Source organism: Labeo rohita, chromosome 24, assembly GCF_022985175.1.
Source record: "Labeo rohita strain BAU-BD-2019 chromosome 24, IGBB_LRoh.1.0, whole genome shotgun sequence".
Classification (NCBI taxonomy): Eukaryota; Metazoa; Chordata; class Actinopteri; order Cypriniformes; family Cyprinidae; genus Labeo; species Labeo rohita.
This window is the reverse complement of record NC_066892.1, coordinates 17063249-17084340: the sequence shown is the minus strand read 5'-3', so window position 1 is coordinate 17084340 and position 21092 is coordinate 17063249. Positions and strand designations below refer to the sequence as shown.

The 21092-nt window shown below is 35.4% G+C and overlaps 1 protein-coding gene across 2 annotated transcripts; it reads left to right on the top strand.

Moving 5' to 3' along the window:
• Positions 1–1070: 1070 nt before the first annotated feature.
• Positions 1071–15473, top strand: si:dkey-118j18.2 (uncharacterized). 2 transcript variants are annotated; one of them, XM_051098240.1, is made up of 5 exons: positions 1071–1407; positions 1803–1876; positions 2010–2169; positions 6976–7105; positions 13285–15473. In XM_051098240.1, the coding sequence occupies exons 2-5, from the start codon at positions 1857–1859 to the stop codon at positions 13485–13487; spliced, it is 513 nt and encodes a 170-aa protein (XP_050954197.1). In that variant the 5' UTR covers positions 1071–1407; positions 1803–1856; the 3' UTR covers positions 13488–15473. The 2 variants fall into 2 exon arrangements, with proteins under 2 accessions (XP_050954197.1, XP_050954198.1); XM_051098241.1 differs by having other exon boundaries at positions 1768–1876.
• The last annotated feature ends 5619 nt before the right edge of the window (positions 15474–21092 follow it).

Genomic DNA, 21092 nt, shown 5'->3' with positions numbered 1-21092 from the left:
ACACTGAGGACAACTGAGGGACTCATATTAAGTTCCTTATGCGTTCACTATGCGTTTTAACAGCCAGAGGGTGAAAACTTTTGGAATTTGGGGTAAATTTAACTTATTTTGTCTTCTGGGGAACATGTACATATCTTCTGTAGCTTCTGAAGGGCAGTACTAAATGAAAAAAATATGCCAGTTAGCCAAAATAACAAAAATGTACACATCCTCAATACGTTCAAAAGTTTTCACCCCCTAGCTCTTAAGGCATCAGTGAACGTTTGAACCTTCTACGATAGTCCCATATGAGTCCCTCAGTTGTCTACAGTGTGAAAAGATGGATCTCAAAATCATACAGTCATTGTTGGAAAGTGTTCAAATACACAAAAATGCTTAAAAACCAAAGAATCTGTGTAACAGAAAGGACTTTTCTGAAGGACAGCAGGCAGTTTAACTGTTCAGGTCAAACAAGGGACACGCTATGACAAAAAAACACGCGTGTATCATTCAGGTAACAACACAGTAGGCCTATTAAGAATCAAGTATATGTAAACTTTTGAACATGGTCATTTTTAACTAACTATTCTCAACTATTATTTTCTCTTGTGGACTACATGTACACGTCTTTTATGTGAAATGCATTTTAAGCATGATCCCTCTTATTTTGGTAAAATAATTAACATTTTGCAGATTCTGTAAGGTATGTAAACTTTTGATTTCAACTGTATATGACTAAATTAACCCATTTTTGACATGCAATACCTCATGAAAGTGAAGTAACAAATACTGTACATAAACTTACCTTTATGAACGCTTCTTGTGCCCGGTAGGTGGCGGTTTATTTCTATTTTTGAACTGTTCATCTTCGAGTGTTTATTAAGATTATATATAATTAAAAATAACATTACATGTAAAATACATAACTACTCTGAGGTCGCTTGCAAGGTCCTTCGTAGCATATCTACGATTTTAAACTTACGTAAATGATAACAACAATAAGTTTACATTTACATCTAAATGATTAAATGACATCAACAAAATGTCAAAGACTTTTACTTTGACGTTCTCCTCCCATGACTCCACGGAAGTGCAGACGCCTTGCGAGACAACAGAAGAACTACAACAAAAACCCCTCCGTTTGCTCATGGAAAAAACACACAGCCCTCAAGATTTCTCGGAAGCCCTTTGAGGCTCTCAAGTATTAGCGTTTACTAACAGAGCGAGGAGCCACGCTCGGCCTAAAGGCAGTCAGTGAAGCCGAGCCGCTCGAAAAATTTCACCCAGGTGTCGGTGTTTGTATTTTGTGAGGGTAAACATATTTTGTAGCCCGTTAGCAAAGCGACTTCCTCTCGTGTCTATGAGGAGCAGATGCTTCGTTAGCTGCCTAAAGCTGGATTATAACGCTACTTAAAACGCGTTTACAAGGTGAGAAGCTTTTCGTTTAAAAAGTTGTTATTAATATTGTAGATCTAAAATTGGCCTTGAAAGCCATGTGAATGCGTTCAAAATGTTGGTGTGTTCCCGTGTTTGTTTATATAGGTGAACTTGTGCTTGTGAGTTTATTTTCAGGTTTCTGTTTAACGTTATATAACCGTAACCTAACCCCGTTTGCTACACAAATTTAAAATAAAGTCTGTTTTAAATGTTTCCACTATGACTATAAGAGTCTTTAAACATGAGATCAGTTGACAGTTTGAGTGATTATTCATATGTGGGTTGGGTGATTATTGTAATTATGAGTAAATCAAGATTGTCTAGATCTCAAATTGACATTTTCCTTTGCAGATCTTGCCAAAGTCTGTTATTGGTTCTTATTTCAGTTTGACAGCTTGGAAGCTGATTATGATAATTGATACCAACTGGTGAGAAGAAGCATGGAGCTGTACTGGTACATGTAAGTTTTGATGGTTTAAATATTGATTTTGTTTATTTCACTTTATATGGCATGTATTATGCAACGTGATGCAATCATATAAAGTCATTCTTGTGACTTTGAGACTTTGAACTTGTTCTTTATCTTGTTTTAGAGTCGTCATAATATTTATTATGATTAAGATCTTCTTCTACATCTGCTGGTATCGCTCAAGGCAAAGACAGCTGGCTGCGTACCTCAGCAATCCCCGAAACGCTCAGATCGTCATTGTTGGAGGACGAGCGTACCTGCACCAGATCTGTGAGAGGCAAAATGTGAGTGAAGTTAGGTCCAATCAGATGCTTTATTTTCAAGGTGTGGTCGGCTTGGCTGCGCGTCAGCCGCTGCTGATATAATCACTGTTTGGAAACATGACATAGTTCAGCTTCCTGTGCAGTACAGTGTGGGTCTCATGAGCTCTTTGTATATTCAGCCAAACAATAAGATAGACTGTAGTTTATTATAGTATCTTGTCTTGACTTCAAGTGGGATTTCACATAAGACTTAGTGACAGACTGATATAAGATGATAGACTAATCTTTTTCCTTTTAAGCACTCGTAGGAGGTAAAGGATGTTGTGATTAAGCATTAAAAATGTATTTAAATCCACTTTGTATAACCCTCATCACTGTTCGGTCAGTCTGGACACACATAGATTACACCTAAACAAATATTAGTTTGTCTTATTCTCTTCTAGTCTTTTTTAGTTTAAATAAAAGTAAATATTTGGGATGATAATTTAGGTTATAAAGCCCGAAAAGAAAATAAGAAAAGCTCTGTTTCTTTAATTTTAACATATTTCATATATATACACAATTTGTTTTTAAAGCAATTATTACTTTTTATTCAGCAAGGGCACATTAAATTAACCGAAAGTAAATATGTTTAAAATGTTACAAAAGATTGCTGTAAAAATAAATGTTCTTTTGAACTTTCTGTTCATTAAAGATTCCTGAAAGGTGTTTCCACAGTAATATTAAAGCAGCACAACAGTTTTTGACATTTTGTAATACTACCAGTCAAAAGTTTTTGAACAGTAAAATATTGAAATATTTGTACTATTTAAAGTAACTGTTTTCTATTTGAATATATTTTAAAATGTAATTTATTCCTGTGATTTTAAAGCTGAATTTTTAGCATCATTACTAATGTCATTACAGTGTGTAATGTTACAAGCTTTTTATTTCACATAAATGCTGATCTTTGGATCTTTCCATTCATCAAAGAATCCTGAAAAAATATACTCAGCTGTTTTAAATATTGATTATAATAGTAATAAAAATGTTTCTTGAATAGCAAATCAACATATTAGAATGATTTCTGAAGGATCATGTGACGGTGAAGACTGGAGTAATGATGCTGAAAATTTAGCTTTGGACACAGGAATAAATTTTAAAATGTATTCAGATAGAAAGCAGTTATTTTAAATAGTAAAAATATTTCAAAACATTACAGTTTTTGCTGTATTTTGGATCCAATAACTGTGGTGCAATCTGGGAAAACCCGTCAGATGTCATGCTGGGACATTTTCAGGGAATTTTAGGGAAAATTTTTTTTTTTGGTCAAAATTAGGGTTTCATTAAATGATTATTCTATAACATCTTGTCTATCATCTCTGAAAATTTCTTGGTAATATTCACTTGTTTAGTGCGGAAAAAAAGTGATTTATTACAGCAAGTAGAAATTACTGTCTTGTATGTTAAGAACGTGCTGCTGAGGTGGTTTCCTTCCAATCTGCTCAATCTTGATGATGTCAGTGCCCTAAACCAGTGGTTCTCAGCTCTATTCCTCAGGGCCCACTGCTCTGCACATTTTGTATGTCTCCCTCATTTACCACACCTGATTCAGATCATCAGCTCGTTAGGAGAAAGATCCGTGAACTGAGCTGAGTGCGTCAGATTTAGAAACATACAAAATGTGCAGAGCAGCGGGCCCTGAGGACTGGATTTCAGAACTGCCCTAAACAATGTTATAATGGGCTATTTCATATCCAGAGATGAAGGATCAGATAATGAAGTTACTAAAGAGGAGGAGTCCGATGACAGTCTTTTTTATGCTGTTCTGTTTGTTAAAAATTAGCTAATGCACTGTGAAATAAAATGAGTTAACAATGAACAACTGTATTTTTATTAACATTAAAGGAGAGCTCCACTTCCAGAACAACAGTTGACATAATTTACTCACCTTCTTGACATCCAAGATGTTCATGTCTTTCTGTCTTCAGTCGTGAAGAAATTATGGATTTTGAGGAAAGCATTTCAGGATTTTTCTCCATATTATGGGCTTCATTGGCCCCCCTGATTTTGAACTTCCAAAATGCAGTTTAATTGCCTCTTCAAAGGGCTCTAAATAACTCCAGCCGAAGAAGAAAGGTCTTATATAGCGAAACGATCTGTAATTTTTTTTCGGAAAATAATGTTTTTAATGCTTTTTAAGCACAAAAGCTTGGGTAGCACAGGCTCTGGGATGCGCGTTCACGACGCTACATTCTGTTGAGTCAGGTCAAAAGGTCACGAGGAACATAGGCTGAACTACAGACCCAGTGTTTACAAAGCGAACGCGCAAAGGCTAAAAAAGTGCAAGTAAGTTTGTAAACGCTGTTTACAAACAAAAAGGTACAACGATGTCCTCCTCTCAAGTTGTAGGAGAAAATAAGATGGAGTTTTTCGCCATACTCAGAAAACAGGCGATGAACTTGCACGTGATTCGTAGTAGTGATGGGAAGTTTGGATCATTTCACTCAGACCTTTGAGTCTTTTACCTGGGTCTTTATTCTATGATTAGCTCACCTCATCTCATATCTGACAAGTTTTCGGGGTTTGAGTCGTTCGTTTATCACGTGACAGCCCCATAAGATGAAGGAACGACTTGAAAATCTCGAAGACTCGAAACAGGTGAACTAATTCCAGTACAGAACCTAATAGGATGTTGCGCATGCGCGACTGAACAAATCACTCCCCCGAGACGACTCGTTCTTCCCGAGTCACATTGAAGATTCGTTCAAAATGAAAGAGTCGTTCAAGAACGACCCATTACTAATTCGTAGCATCATAGACGCGCATCCCAGAGCTTGTACTACATGAGCTTTTGTGCTTAAAAAGTATACAAATTTTTATTTTTTTTAAAAAAACGGCAGATCGTCTCGCTAGATAAGACCCTTCTTCCTCAGCTGGGATTGTTTAGAGCCCTTTGAAGCTGATTATAAACTGCATTTTGGAAGTTCAAAATCGGGGCACCATAGTAGTCCATTATATGGAGAAAAATCCTAAAATGCTTTCCTCAAAAAACATAATTTCTTTACGACTGAAGACCGAAAGACATGAACATCTTGGATGACAAGGGGGTGAGTAAATTATTTGTAAATTGTTGTTCTGAAAGGGGACTTCTCCTTTAACAAAGATGAATAAATAGTGTAATAAATGTATTGATCATTGTTAGTTCATAGTGAAATATTTTTGAGAGTGGCTTGAGTGATTTGGACCCTGTTGACGAATATATTTAACACTGTCTACTTGTGATCGGATCACCCAAAACAGATCTCAAATAGGGGAATCTTTAAAATATCTGAACACAGGAAATTTGCATCATAGGTTTCAGTTTAGTTGGTTCTCAAACTGAATGAATGTCTGCTTTCAGTGGAAATTTTGCAACTGGCGTTTTCAGCGCGAGTGCATGTACTGTCTGTGTCATTCACCTACAGGCAAGGTTTGGTGAACTTCCACTTTTACTGTTTCACAACAGCATTTTTGACCTTGGTGCTCTGCATATTTTTTGACTCACCATGTAAAACGTTTCAGTCTCTAAGCTCAAAGCTACAACAAGGAGCTGTTAAACCAAACCGAGGGCAAGAGTGTCAGTTCTCAGGCGCGTGTGATTCGCACAGGCCACTAAAATGTGCGAGCTTTTCTGTTTTAGAGAATCATTTCTCTTGTTGGTGTTTAGCGCTTGTCAAATCTAACCGGGCCCTGTGAAAAAGCCTAAAGAGCCAGACTTGATGGAACAAGAGCGGGGCCCAGAGCTGAGGGCCGTGGACAGTGCTGACAAAACCTTTTAGGAATGTTATTGTTTTCTTTGGCTAAAGCGTATTCACTCTTACAATCAAGTTATGCTATCTGTGACTCTTTTATAAATTTCTTTTAAAATGTTCTGTCTAAAGGGTTTTGAAGCTGTAATACCTTTTTAGAAATCAGAAAAAGCCCTTTGTTTCTAAAAGAAAGCATCTGGAAGCAATTTGTAGCACAAGTATTGAAGACTATATCGAGCCAAAGAGCTTTGCGATTCAAGTAGGGTTTCTATTTTAATATTTCACTGGATATTTTGGATAAAAATAGACTGCCATCTGTTTTTATTATACGTGTATTAGCCCACCATACTCATGCAAACTGATTTTTTTTGTAGGATATTTGCCTGTAGAAGTGTTTTAGATTGTGCAGGAATTTAACTGCAGTTTCTTCAGAAGTGGAGAGAACGATATATAGCGCTGTTTTTAGAAACCCTAGCTGCCTGTAGCTCCCCACACAGGAAATGCTCTAAATTTGACAACAAACAGTTTAGAGAGATGATAAACTTTTGGTCTGTTTGCACTTTCACATGCCAGTAGTCAGTTTGTCATACATACAGTAGTTTTATAATGCATATATAAGGGGAGTTACGGCATGCTGATTTATTACAGTGGTTATATGGTAACTTGTTTTAAGCTAAACAAACCGCTTTGTTGAGCATAATCAAGAGGGGAAATACCAGACCATTAAGATCCAACCTAGAAGATGACCTTCTCTTTAAGCAAAGCTACATATGACACAAAAAACAAGTGTCTCATATCCTTACTGAAACTGAGATAGTATTGTGTTTGCCAGCAAAACTGAGACTTCAAGGCCTTGTAAGTAAAATGTAGGCCCGGGCAAGTGATTGCATAATTCTGCCATTTAATACCAAGCATTGACCAATTCTGGTTTCACTGCCACGTGTATTTGAAGTTGTCTTTAACAGAAGAAGTCTACCTCAGAAGCTTGTTGTGTGTAATGTGTTTGATTCCCGTCTGATTGTGGGTGTTTAACTCCCACTGTTGCTCTGCTTCACAGACATCAATCTGGCCCAATTGGTACGGAGTTCAGGACGACGGCTCGGTGGGCGAACCCTCCGCCTCTCTTCCACCATCATCCTCGCTTTCTCATCTGGACATGCCTCCTCCATATGAGGCGGTGTCTGGAGGTAAGACTGACTCACTGTACAGCTACACCCCAGTCTGCACTGGGGCAGAAATAATTTATTTTAAGATTGAGAAAATTGATAAGCTTTTACTGGAACGTTTTAAAAGCTACTGGGAACATCTTTTTTTCTCTTGTGAATTTTTCTGAGACCATGCCACAGTCTTAAGGGCTGACATTACAGTTTAAAAATGTAACAAATGAGGAATTCAGACTGTATTGTAATTATCAAATGTATTTTATTAAATTTTAAGTTTTTTGTTTTTTAAAGAAGTCTCTTCTGCTCACCAAGCCTGCATTTTTGATTTGATGTACCACAAAAACAGTGAAATATTTTTACTATTTAAAATAACTGTTTTCTGTTTGAATATATTTTCAAATGTAATTTATTCCTGTGATTTCAATGCTGAATTTTTAGCATCATTCCTCCAGTCACATGATCATTCAGAAGTCATTCTATGCTGATTTGCTGCTAAAAAAGGCAATTATGTTGAAAACAGCGGAGTAGATTTTTTTTTTTAGGTTTCTTTGAATAGAAAATTCTGAAGAACAGCATTTCTCTGATATAGAAATCTTTTATAGCATTATAAATGTCTTTATCATCACTTTTGATCAATTCAAAGCTTCCTTGCTAAATGAAAGTACCAACTTCTGCTATTTCTTTAGTGTATAATGGTGTATAAAGTTACAAAAGCTAGATCTTTCTATTCAAAGAATCCTGAAAAAATGTACTCTACTTTTTTAAATATTAAAAATAATAATAACAATGTTTTTTGAACAGCAAATCAGCATATTAGAATGATTTGTGAAGGATCATGTGACACTGGAGTAATGATGCTGACAATTTAGCTTTGGTCACAGGAATAAATTACATTTTAGAATGTATTCAAATATAAAATAGTTAATTTAAATGGTAAAAATATTTCAAAATTTTACTGTGTTTGCATGTATCAAATAAATGCAGGCTTGGTGAGCAGAAGAGACTTAAAAAACATTCAAAATCTTACATTTTAAACACTTTTGACTGGTAGAGTATATATATGGAAACATGTAAAACCTATGTTACATTTTTCTCTATTTATGTGTTGTTTCTTATATAAATTATAATACGTATATACAGTACAGTACTGTGCAAAAGTCTTAGGCCATTAGTGTTTTCACCCAAAAAAAAAAAAAGTTATTCTTCTGAATTAAATCCAGTAGAACTGTGGGTATATCTACAAGACACCTGAAGAAACCTACCTACAAAGCTACAGTGCTGTTAAAAGTTTAGGCACTTGTTTAAAAATGCTGTAAAATGACGTTGCTTTCAAAAAATAATGTCATAAATAGATTTTATTAATCAATTAACTTCTACCACATGGATAATTCACCCAAAAATGAAAATTACCCCATTATTTACTCATCCTCAAGCCATCCTAGGTATTTTATGTCTTTTTTCTTAGACGAATACAGTCAGTTATATATAAAAAAAGCTTTATAATGGCAGTGAATGGGTGTTGAGATTTTCAAGTCCAAAAAAGTGCATGCACCCATCATAAAAAGTTCTCCACACAACTCTAAGGTGTTAATAAAGGCCTTCTGAAGCACAGTGATGAGTTTGTCTAAGAAAAATATCCATGTTTAAAACTTTATAAACTAATCTTGTACAGTATACATGAGAAAGTGGCATTCCAGCAGATGACGTAGGTATAGCTTAAAGGAGAAGTCCACTTCCAGAACAAACATTTTCAGATAATGTACTCACTCCCTTGTCATCCAAGATGTTCATGTCTTTCTTTCTTCAGTTGTAAAGAAATTGTTTTTTGAGGAAAACATTTCAGCATTTTTCTCCATATAGTGGACTTCTATGGTGCCCGAGTTTAAACTTCCAAAATGCAGTTTAAATGCGGCTTCAAACGATCCCAAATACGGTTGTAAACGATCCCAGGTAAAAATAATATAATTTATATACTTTTTAACGTCAAACGATCGTCTTGTCTCTTCCTGAACAATTTTGTGACAGTTAGGGTATGTCGAAAAACTCCCGTCTCATGTTCTCCCTCAACTTCAAAATTGTTCTATGTCACTGTTTTACCTTTTTTGTTAAGGGTGTTTGATCTTCTTTGCATGTTCACTTTGCAAAGACTGGGTCGGTACTTCTGCAGCGATGTAGGGTGATTTTAAAATGATTTTTGAAGATGAGAGAGAGAAAAACTCCCATCGTATTTTCGACGTACCCTAACTGTCTAGAGCCAGAATACACAGAGTTCAGGCAGAGCAAGGCAAGATGAGCGTTTGACATTAAAAAGTATTTAAATTATATTATTTTTATGAAAATAACCAATCGTTTTGTTAGATAAGACCCTTATTCCTCTGCCTTCATTAACCCCCTGGAGTCATGTGGCGTACAGTTTATGATGAATGGACTTTAAAATTTCAACAGCCATTAACTGCCATTATAAAGCTTGGAAGAGCCAGGACATTTTTAATATAACTATGCCTGTATTTGTCTGAAAGATTGATATTTAGTGTGACCTCCCATTGCATTTAAAACCGCTTTTGTCTTTGGTGCACTTGCACATTGTTTTTCAGGTAGCTTTTAGTTTTATTGCACATAGTTTTTCAGGTAGCTCAGTCTCCTTGTAAATACAAAAATCTCACTGGGTTATTAAGTTAATGGCAAAATTATTGTTTGGAATATAAACTGATATTTTCTACTGACACACTACAGCAAAAGATAGAAATAACTGACTTAAAACCTTTTGTTGGTGGTGAAAATACTAATGGCCTACTTTGGCACAGTACTGTATGTCTGTCTTTGATTCTTAGATGTATTCCTTACACACCAAACTGCAGATTTTTATTTGCTGGGTCTGAGGATAAGCCTTAATGAAACCATTCTGTGCTGTTATTTTGTCATGTGTTTTTTTTTTTTTTTTGGTCAATGGAGTGTTGCGAAAAAGTTAACCATAAACCTACCTTTGTAGGAATTTGTCTGCTAATCATTTTCTAGTTGGGCATTATTTGAGTTCGGAGGATGGATTTTGCTTTATTTTTAGCTTTCTGTGTACACGGCAAATCCTGATACATGTAGACTGTATCGCACTTAAAATCATCTCTGAAAGTGCTTTTCCAAGCGAACGCTCAGAGCGGAGCTGGAATGTAAATGATTACATGTTTATTGAACTATGAGCTTGTGTGTCACAGTCGTAGTTCATACCTAACACATCCATAATACAGTAATGCTAGATATGTTTACAAGAAAATTACCAAGAACATGTGCATATATGGTATGCTGAGGAGACTGTCAAATCTCAAGGGTTATATTAGCGGTAAATACTTCACATGTCTCCTAATACGAGAAACAGCATCTCAGTCGCATTACATCTCTAGGGAAAGTCTCGTGCTTTCGCCCACTCTGCTGCTCTGTAAATGGTTAACAGGGACAATTTTATGACAAGAGGGAACAACAGTTGGAGAGTGGGCCTGGGGACATCAGCCATCCCAAATTAGACCAATGCTTCTTAATTGGCAGGTTTCATAACTGACGTGCTGAGAAGGACGTTTATGTACACCAGCTGCTAGATATTGACATTAAAACATGGAAAAGGTTGAAATGATTTTGGCAATCAAAGCTGCGTGCGTCGGGTTTACTTCAGTTCAGTTTCTATGCCGAGACTGATTGTTCATTCAGCGGCAGAGAAGCAAATCTTCTGGTTCTTGTGTGGATTGGCAGCAAATGGCAGATTTTGGCTCACGGCTCAGTTCTCCTGTATCTTTCTTGTGCGTTTCCCCCCTTTTTCTTTTCCGTTTGTGCTCTCGTCATCTCCAACAATGTCTCTGAGTTTATGAACACCAGATTTCAGCAAGCGCATCTCAAAAGAATCCCAAGAACCAGACGTGAGGTTGAAGAGGCAACACATGCACATACTGTGTTTCCTTTGACCTAGAAGAGTGAAAGATGATATCTCGAGTGCAGGATGTGGTTTTTTGTCAACCTTCAATGCCACATCATTCAGCATTTTCAACGCGTCTTGATATTTGAGTGAAGTGCCGATTGGAAAACCCCCATTTTCCCCAAAAACTTTACGTGTCGTTTGTCACCTGTTCCGTGGAAATATTTTGGCAACATTTGCATTTGTTTGCCGTTTAAGACCAAATGAGGCATTTATGGCTTGCAGTTGCTTGCAACATGAAACAGGAAATTATGTAATTTTTTTAAGAATGGCCTTGCTATTTTGCAGGCATGCTAAATTGTTGAATCATTGGGAAGGTTTGGTTTTGCAGATGGTAACTAAAGGTTTGTAGCAAGCACTATTAGTGTTATGCTTTTCTATTTTTAATCATTTAGATGTATTTTTAGTAAGTGAATGAAAGGTGGAAGTCCGTTTCCGCCACTGATTAAAATTTTTGAAAAGGTAATTGTGACTTTTTATTTCGCAATTCTGACTCTTTTTCTCAGAATTGTTTATATCTCACAATTGTGGCTTATAAAGTCACAATTCTGAGATAACATCTGGCAATTCTGACTTTATAACATGCAGTTGCAAGTTAAGTCAGAATTGTGAGATATAAACTCGTAATTCTGAGAACATATCAGTCTTCCCTCTCAAAACTGGACTTTATAACTCACCAAAAAGTCAGAATCAGAACAGTCTTTATCAGAGTTTATATCTCACAATTCTGACTTTATTTCTCACAATTGTGAGTTTATATCATGCAATTCTGATAAATAAGTCAGAATTGTAAGTTCTTTTGTGAGTTCTCGCAAATTCAGATTTTTTTTCTGGCAGTTGAGAGATTACATTATGCAATTCTGAGAGGAAAAAGTCAGAATTGTGCATTTTTCTTGCAATTCTGATAAAAAAGTCAGAATTTTCTTGCAATTTACTTCTTTTCTCTCAATTGCAATTCTCGCGATTCTGAGAAAAAAGTCAAATTGTGAGTTTCTCACAATTCTAATTCAAATTGTGAGTTTATATCATGCAGTTCTGGGGGGGAAAAGTCCGAATTGTGAGTTTTTCTCGCAATTAAATTTATATCATGCAATTTTGGAAAAAAGTCAGAATTAATTTTTGCTTGCAATTTACTTAATTTCTCGCAATTCTCGCGATTCTGAGAAAAAAGTCAAATTGTGAGTTTCTGGCAATTCTAATTTAAATTGTGAGTTTATATCATGCAATTCTGGGGGGAAAAGTCAGAATTGTGAGATTATCACAATTAAATTTATATCATGCAATTTGTAGAAAAAAGTCAGAATTGTGAGTTTCTCGCAATTCTAATTCAAATTGTGAGTTTATATCATGCAGTTCTGGGGGAAAAGTCAGAATTGTGAGTTTTTCTCACAATTAAATTTATATCATGCAATTTTGGGACAAAAAAGTCTTGCGAAGTCTTGTGAGTTTCTCGCAGTTCTGACTTGATTTCTTGCAATTGTGTTAGCTGTGTCTTGCAATTCTGGGGAAGAAATCTAATTGTGAGTTTCTCGCAGTTCTGATTTGATGTCTCGCAGTTCTGGGGTAAAAAGTCAAATTGCAAGTTTCTTGCAATTCTAAATATTTCTGGTAATTATGAGTTTATATCATGCAATTCTGAGGGGAAAAGTCAGAATTGTGAGTATTTCTCGCAATTGAGTTTGTCATGCAATTTTGAAAAAAAAGTCAGAATTTAGTTTTTCTTGCATTTTACTTTATTTCCTCGCAATTGAGGGATTGTCACGCAATTCTGAAAAAAAAAGTCAGAATTGTGACTTTCTCGCAGTTTTGATTTGATTTCTCACAATTGTCAGCTGTCTTGCGATTCTGAGAAAAAAGTCAAATTGTGAGTTTCTCACAATTCTAGCTATTTCTCACGATTGTGAGTTTGTCATGTAATTCTGAGGGGGAAAAAGTTCGAATTCTGAGTTTTTCTCGCGACTGAGTTTATATCATTCAATTCTGAGAAAAAAAGTCAGAATTGTGAGATAAAAGGTCACAAGAACCTTTTTTATTTATTACTTAGTGGCGGAAACAGGTTTCCATAGTGTTCTCATCCCAGGATTTTTTACAGTGAATTTCTGGCAACACAGCTGACAGTTTTTGCCCGTAAATATAACAGGATATTATTTAACAGTGGGAAAACATTTTTAGTTTTCCAGTAGGGTTTCTTTGCCATTTCAAACCTTTTGCATGACCTTTGCACTCTCCTCTGTGTTTTATGCAGCAAATGACCTGAAGCCTCCACCGTACAGCGAGTACGCTCAAAACGATGACACCGACGCATCCCTGAGCATCGCCATCCCGGACAGCAACGATTCCAGTGGAATCAGCGATGCCCCGCCCCCTTACACACCCAGCGTCACATCTCCAACCAATCAGCAAGCAGATAGCAACAGTCAATCACAGCTGGAGGGAAGGTCAAGTTAGACTTCTCTCATTATAGAAACACAACAAGGGCTAAGCAACAGCTTTAGCCCCTCTAGGTCTTGTTTTTCCATCTGGACTTATTTTCTTCTCAAGCAAATTATACAAAGAAAAAAAGATTTCACATTGGCGGTGGATCTTGCTCATTCTCTTGACATGAGAGAATTTGGATAGTGCACAATATGCAGTATAAAGAATGAGACTGGCCTGATGCCATCTCCTGGCAGAGTCGAGCACTGCTCTGCCCACGCTGGTGTACCGGTGCTTTCAGTTCACCCATGCCTTATGCTCATTTCCTCCAGCAACACCACAGCGCATAGCCATACGACAGACACAGCCATTTCAAATATTTTAAACAGTCACATTCACCGACATTTCTTTGCAGTAGTGTTGAAGATTAATGCCGTGATCACGTGTGGCTGCTTGAGGAACTGTAAATAGGCTAGTGGGTTGATTGCCGTGCGGCAAGCACGTTTTGCGTTTCTTTCTTTTTTGTTTTTTCTCTAAAGTCCCAAAGGGAGAGGTTAAAGGGATAGTTCACATAAAAATGAAAGAAATAGTTCAGCCATAAAATGAAATTTTGCTAAAAATGTACTCATCCCCCAGGCCATCCGAGATGTAGATGAGTTTGTTTCTTTAGCGGAACAGATTTGGAGAAACTTAGCAGTACATCACTTTCTCACTAAGCGAATGGGTGCCGTCAGAATGAGAGTCTAAACAGCTGATTAAAACATTGCAATCATGTGCAAGTTATTCACACAACTCCAGTCTATCAATGTCTTGTGAAAAGCGAAAAGCTGCGTGTTTAAAATCCATCAAGAAGTTTTTAACTTTCCACCAACAAAAACACAAATCCGTCTAGTTGAGAAATATGCATCAAGCTCATGTGAAGACAGTGCTAAATAAATATTGTGATGTTTTCATCAGCTGTTTAAACTTAAGTTCTGACGGCACCCATTCACTGCAGTGGATCCGTTGATGTAACGCTACGTTTTTTCAAATCTGTTCTGATTGAGAAACAAACCTAACATCTAGGATGTCCTCAGGATGAATAAACTCTCAGCAGATGTTCATTTTTAGGTGATCTGTTCCTTTAACATTCTGTCATTATTTACTAACCCATTTCATGTCAAACCTGTGACTTTTTTTCTATATAAGTAAGCAGCGATGTTTGGTTACCAGCAGTGACTCTTTTGGATTGACATGAGGGGGAGTAAATGACAGAATTTCTATTTTCAGCTGAACCGTCGCTTTAAAGTATAGAGGTCTAGCCTCAGGTTTATTTATAACCTCAGTTTATATGTGATGACAATTAAAAAAAAAAAAAAAATCTTTTGCCCTGAAGCACTTTTAATGTGTTGTAATTGCCTTAATTCCGTCTGTTGGTAAGTGTCCAATAATCCCGAATCAACCAGAGCCGCTGTGGATAGTGTGTGGATCGTGTAAATGTGCGCAGTCCTACTCTGTGTTGTATCGCTTATCAGGTTAACTGTAATACACTGATGCATTTGAGATCACGGATGCCCTTATTAACAATTTCCGCTAACCGAAATAGACTTTTCTTTTGTGTGTGTATGTGTGCGTAAGTATGTGTGTGCGTTAAGGCATATGTTAAGTGTGTGATAAATTCAAAAAGGACTTCCTCGTGAAAATGTTTATGTGCTTTGCTGAGCGCATGAAGTCATCTCTGTGCAATTGTCGATATATCAGGTTCACATAATGGGATCAATTTTTGTATTAAAAAACAGTCCACATGAAAGGATGTGATTATAGTGTGCTTTTAGAATATGTGTGTGTAGTTCCGTTTCCTTTTCCTTCCTGATCGCCCCGGTCCTTCACTATATAATTTCATTTAATCATAATTTGATTTAAAATGCTAATCCTGCAACATGTATTATCTCATTTAAACTGAAGTACTGTATATGCTATTTTTGTATTTATGGAAAAACCCTTTGAATCTCTTTCAAAAATAAAGATCGGTGAAATGTGTCTTGTTTGAAAACTATATTTTTCTCCAACAAACTCAATGGACAAGCTTCATATTTGATGATCTGCACTGATATGTGGACGTTATCTCACAAAGTAAATTAGATATATATTTCATATGTCATCCTAAGCAACTGAAGTACATAGGCTCCATTCAAAATTGAATATATATATATATATATATAATGGAAATGGAAATGGGCTGTTCCTAGTCCCTGTCTTCCAGTACAAGGGTTTCCAATGATTTCTGTGGTCCTAAGAGAACATTCCGCCAGGTCAATTGCAGTGCTGGCGGCCCACTTACGGCCAGATCTTGTTCTGACCCCTGCTTCCCTGGTGAGTTGGTCTCGAGAGTCCCTATATATCAGGGACAGTCTGCACTTGGCGACTTTAAACTCCTCCACCACTGATGACAGGGGAAGCTGGAGCTGGCCTGATCTTATGTAAAGCCCCAAGGATGTAAAGCTTGGGGGTATTCCCAACCATCTTCTAAGGTGCTTGTTGAACTTCCTCTCCATCTCTTCAACAGTTGATAGGAGCACCTCATATACAGTGAGAAGCCACATTTATTTATTTAGGGTGCTAAGATTCTGGATTTTACTTTTTATTTGTTTTCCAGTTGTAATTTTTCTAGACTCTGTTTTCATGGTTAAATAATAGAAAAAAAAGTATAATAATAATTAAAAAGCATGTATAATGAATCATGAAACTTTTGACAGTTTACTTGCAATTTAATAAAAGTTCAACAAAAAAATACACTTTTAAGGCCCTATGAAATAGTTTGTTTGCCCCCCCAAATTCAGTTTTATTTTAACCAAAAGTTGTTTCATTCCTTTTAATCATTAAAACTTACACAATGTACCTGCATTTTAAATTTAAATTTAACAAAAAAGGGTCCTATTTTTTTTCCTTTTTCAAATTCAGTTTTATTTTGACCAAATTCTGTTCCATTCATTTGAATCATGAAACTTACACAATTTACCTGCAATTTAATAAAAGTTAAATTTAATAAAAAATACATTTTTAAAGCCCTATATAATGCATTTTATTTTTTCTCAAATTCCGTTTTATTTTTACCAAATTCTGTTCTATTAATGTTAATCATGAAACTTATGCAATTTACCTGCAATTTAATAAGTTTACAAAAAAAATACACTTTTAAGACCCTGTAAAATACATTTGTTTTCTCAAATTTAGTTTAGTTTTTACCAAATTGTTTCGTTAATTTCAATCACAAAACTTACACAATTTACCTGCAATTTAATTAAAGTTTAACTAAAAGTACATTTTTAAAGCCCTATAATGCATTTTATTTTTTCTCAAATTCAGTTTTATTTTTACCAAATTCTGTTCCATTAATTTTAATCATGAAACTTAAACCATTTACCTGCAATTTAATAAGCTTACCAAAAAAAAAAAAAAAAAAAAAAAAAAAAAATACACTTTTAAGACCCTATAAAATATTTGTTTTCTCAAATTTAGCTTTGTTTTTTACCAAATTGTTTTTCATTAATTTTAATCATGAAAATTACGCATTTTTGTAGTTTAAAAAAAGTCTGGATTCCATTTTTAATGATTTCAATGAATTTTAATAATCAAAAGCATCTCTCTAAATAATAGTTTTATAAAAACATGTTTATCATTTTCTTCTTTCTTTTTTTTTTTTTTTTAAATACTGTTGTGTATTTAGATTTTTTTCTGGTAAATAGATTTTGGTATATAATTTTTCTGGTAAATATTACTTAATAATGTTTTAATAATAACTGTATTAGTAGTAGTAGTATCATTATAATACAATATAATATAATTATGTCACTGTTTCTTTAAGTTAAACCGAACATTTAATTTTGACAGGTTGCTGCGAAGACCTTTAAGTTTGTAGCTATATGAATTGTTGATAGTTTTTCTCACAAGAAATGGTAAAATGCTCATGAAATGACTCTCAAAGCAGTTCTAGAAATAATGTTTATGTGTTCATGTACTCATATTTTGAGGTGGCAAAAAAAAAGTATAGTAAACGAAACCACGCATCTGGGCCATATATTCACACTGACATCATTCATATTTTAATAGTATTTTTTTTGCGGCTTAATATTCACAGGCACTAGTCCATATCGCGAATTAATTTAAGTGTACTGATCTACTTTTGATTTATTCATCCAAAATCTGTCAAATACCGTGACATTTCGCGTTATGAGGTAATTTATATTTTTAGGCCTGAATTCTTGTTTTCCATATCGCAGAAATCATAGTATTCACTGCATGCAGTTTCAGTACTGGAAAATGTCAATTATATACTGTACAGTACATATGGCATGCTCTGTTTTGTTTTTAATAATACAGGAAGTAAACATTAAAGTAAGTTTTGTTTATAACTCTTAATCCTTGACAGTCCAACCTAACAATAAAACCCAGAAGACAGAGGATGCGTTTGTTCTTCACAGTGGAAATTGTCTGGAAAATCTAAGATACATTATGGTGTTTTGTTTTCTGCACATTTTGGAACAGCAGTATGTCATCTGGGTATTTCTGTTCATACAGTAATTTTGCATGCTATGTACAAATCGCTTGCTTAAGGTTTTAAGTGGTCCACTACTTTTTGACACCACAAGGGGGCAGTAGTACATTATTTTTCAGCCCCACCTGTACTCTTTCACAGTATACGTGTTCCTTTAAGTTCTCTCCATCTTTATGGTATCTTGACTTTCAGGTTTTTATTTTTAACAGCCGGCTGTGTATTCCATATTTCCATATTCATAGCCCTGCATAGCCAGTGCCCTCTGTGCCTCGCTTCCTACTCTCCTGTGTGGGATGAGCGAATCTCAGTCAAATCAGTGAGGTGGGCGGCTCCTGGCATTCTCTACAACTTTAACTTTTGACTGTAGAATGCAGCTTTGCATAATGTTTGAAATTGCTTGTACTACAACACATCTTTCACCACGACACGTGCAAATCAAACACGTCAAGGGGATGCTGGAGATGCATATATAGATGTTAGCTGGAGGTTGGGCCTGCCCAAAGAATTACTCTGACCTTTATCGACCACTTTCAAATGCCACTTTTGGTCAACAAAGTCATCAATAACCCAACATTTTATACAATAGACGTCTATGATCAGAAAATTCAGTGTTATATTAACAATTTGATTATTATATTAATACTATTATATTAACAATATACAATAATATAGTGTTTATTATTATTATTATTTAAATTAATACTTTTGTTTAGCAATGATGTGTTAAATTGATAGAGAAAAAAGTTTTGTATTGTATTTTTTAAAAACAAAATAAATTCATACTTTATTCAGCAAAGATGTGCTAAAATGATAGTGAAAGTAGTGATTTTTTTTTTTTAAGAAGCTAATACTTTTATTCAGCAACGATCTGTTAAGTTGATAGTGGAAAACAGTGTTTTTTTAATTATTTTATTATTGTTATTTAATACTTTTGTTCAGCAATGATGTGTTAAATTGATAGAGAAAATAGTTTTGTATTGTATTTTTTTTTTTTTTTAAGAAATTCATACTTTCATTCAGCAAGGATGTGTTAAATTGATAGTGAAAGTAGTGATTTTAAAAAAAAAAGAAACTAATACTTATATTCAGCAAGCATGTGTTACATTTAAAGTGTAAGTGTTGTTTTTATTTATTTTTTATTTTAAAGAAATGTATACTTTAATGCAGCAAGTATATGTTAAATTGATAGAATTGATAGTGATAACAGTGGGGTTACTTTTATTGATCAAGGATGCATTAAATTGATAATGAAAATATTTTTTTTTTTTTTTTAATGATACTTTCATTCAACAAGGATGTTGTTATTTATTTATTTATTTATTTTAAGAAATTCATACTTTTATTCAGGAAGGATATGTTAAATTGATAGTGAAAATGTTGTTGTTGTTATTTATTTTCAAGAAATTCATCCTTTAATGCAGCAAGTATGTTAAATTGATAGTGAAAATAGTGGGGTTTCTTTTATAAATTCATACTTTTAGTCAGCAAGGATGCATTAAATTGATAGTGAAAATTGTTTTTGTTTTCTTTTTAAGAAATTCATACTTTTATTCAGCAATGATATGTTAAATTGATAGTGAAAATAGTGTCTTCATGTGACACTGAAAACTGGAGTAATGACTGCTGAAAATTTAGCTTTGCATCACAGAAATAAATTCTATTTTAAAGTATATTATTATTATTATTATTATTATTATTATTATTATTATTATTATTATTATTTAAAGTAGATTATTTTAAATTGTAAAATATTTCACTACTGTTTTCTGTATTTTCGATCAAATAATTGCAGCCTTAATGAGCATAACACACTTCTTTAAAAACATTTAAAATCTTACTGATCCCAAACTTTAAGTGGCACTGTGTGTGTGTGTGTGTGAGAGAGAGAGATTTATACTATATAGTATATTTAATTTAATGGTCACTGTGTTTTATATAGAAAATAGAAAATACACTGACCAAAATTTTGGTCAACACCTTTGTTTTTGCCCCCATTTTTCATGAGCTTAACTCAAAGGTCTAAGACTTTTTCTATGTACACAAAAGGCCTATTTCTTTCAAATATTGTTCACAAATCTGTGTTAGTGAGCACTTCTTTTTTGCCAAGATAATCCATCCACCTCACAGGTGTGGCATATCAAGATGCTGATTAGACAGCATGAATGTTGCACAGGTGTGCCTTAGGCTGGCCACAGTAAAAGGCCACTCTAAAATGTGCAGTTTTACTGTATTGGGGTGGTCCGTGGGGGTCCAAAAACCAGTCAGTATCTGGTGTGACCACCATTTGCCTTACACAGTGCAACACATCTCCTTCACATAGAATTGATCAGGTTGTTGATTGTGGCCTGTAGAACGTTGGTCCACTCCTCTTCAATGGCTGAGCAAAGTTGCTGGATATTGGCAGGAACTGGAACACGCTGTCGTATACGCCGATCCAGAGCATCCCAAACATGCTCAATGGGTGACATGTCCGGTGAGTATGCTGGCCATGCAAGAACTGGGATGTTTTCAGCTTCCAGGAATTGTGTACAGATCCTTGCAACATGGGGCTGTGCATTATCATGCTGCAACATGAGGTGATGGTTGTGGATGAATGGCACAACAATGGGCCTCAGGATCTCGTCATGGCATCTCTGTGCATTCAAAATGGCGTCAATAAAATGCACCTGTGTTCGTTGTCCATAACAAAACCAAGCCATGACCCCACCGCCACCATGGGCCACTCGATCCACAACGTTGACATCAGCAAACCGCTCACCCACACGACGCCATACACGCTGTCTGCCATCTGCCCTGTACAGTGAAAACCGGGATTCATCCGTGAAGAGAACACCTCTCCAAAGTGCCAGACGCCATCAAATGTGAGCATTTGCCACTCAAGTCGGTTATGACGACGATTGCATTCAGGTCGAGACCCCGATGAGGACGACTAGCATGCAGATGAGCTTCCCTCAGACGGTTTCTGACAGTTTGTGCAGAAATTCTTTGGTTATGCAAACCGATTGTTGAAGCAACTGTCCGGGTGGCTGGTCTCAGACGATCTTGGAGGTGAAGATGCTGGATGTGGAGGTCCTGGACTGGTGTAGTTACACGTGGTCTGCATT

Bases quoted from the DNA above. Each gene is read 5' to 3' on its own strand.
- si:dkey-118j18.2 (XM_051098240.1), top strand. From the start codon at position 1,857: ATGGAGCTGTACTGGTACAT. The intron at 1,877-2,009 runs GTAAGTTTTGAT...ATCTTGTTTTAG, and splicing joins ATGGAGCTGTACTGGTACAT to AGTCGTCATAATATTTATTA. The intron at 2,170-6,975 runs GTGAGTGAAGTT...TCTGCTTCACAG, and splicing joins AGATCTGTGAGAGGCAAAAT to ACATCAATCTGGCCCAATTG.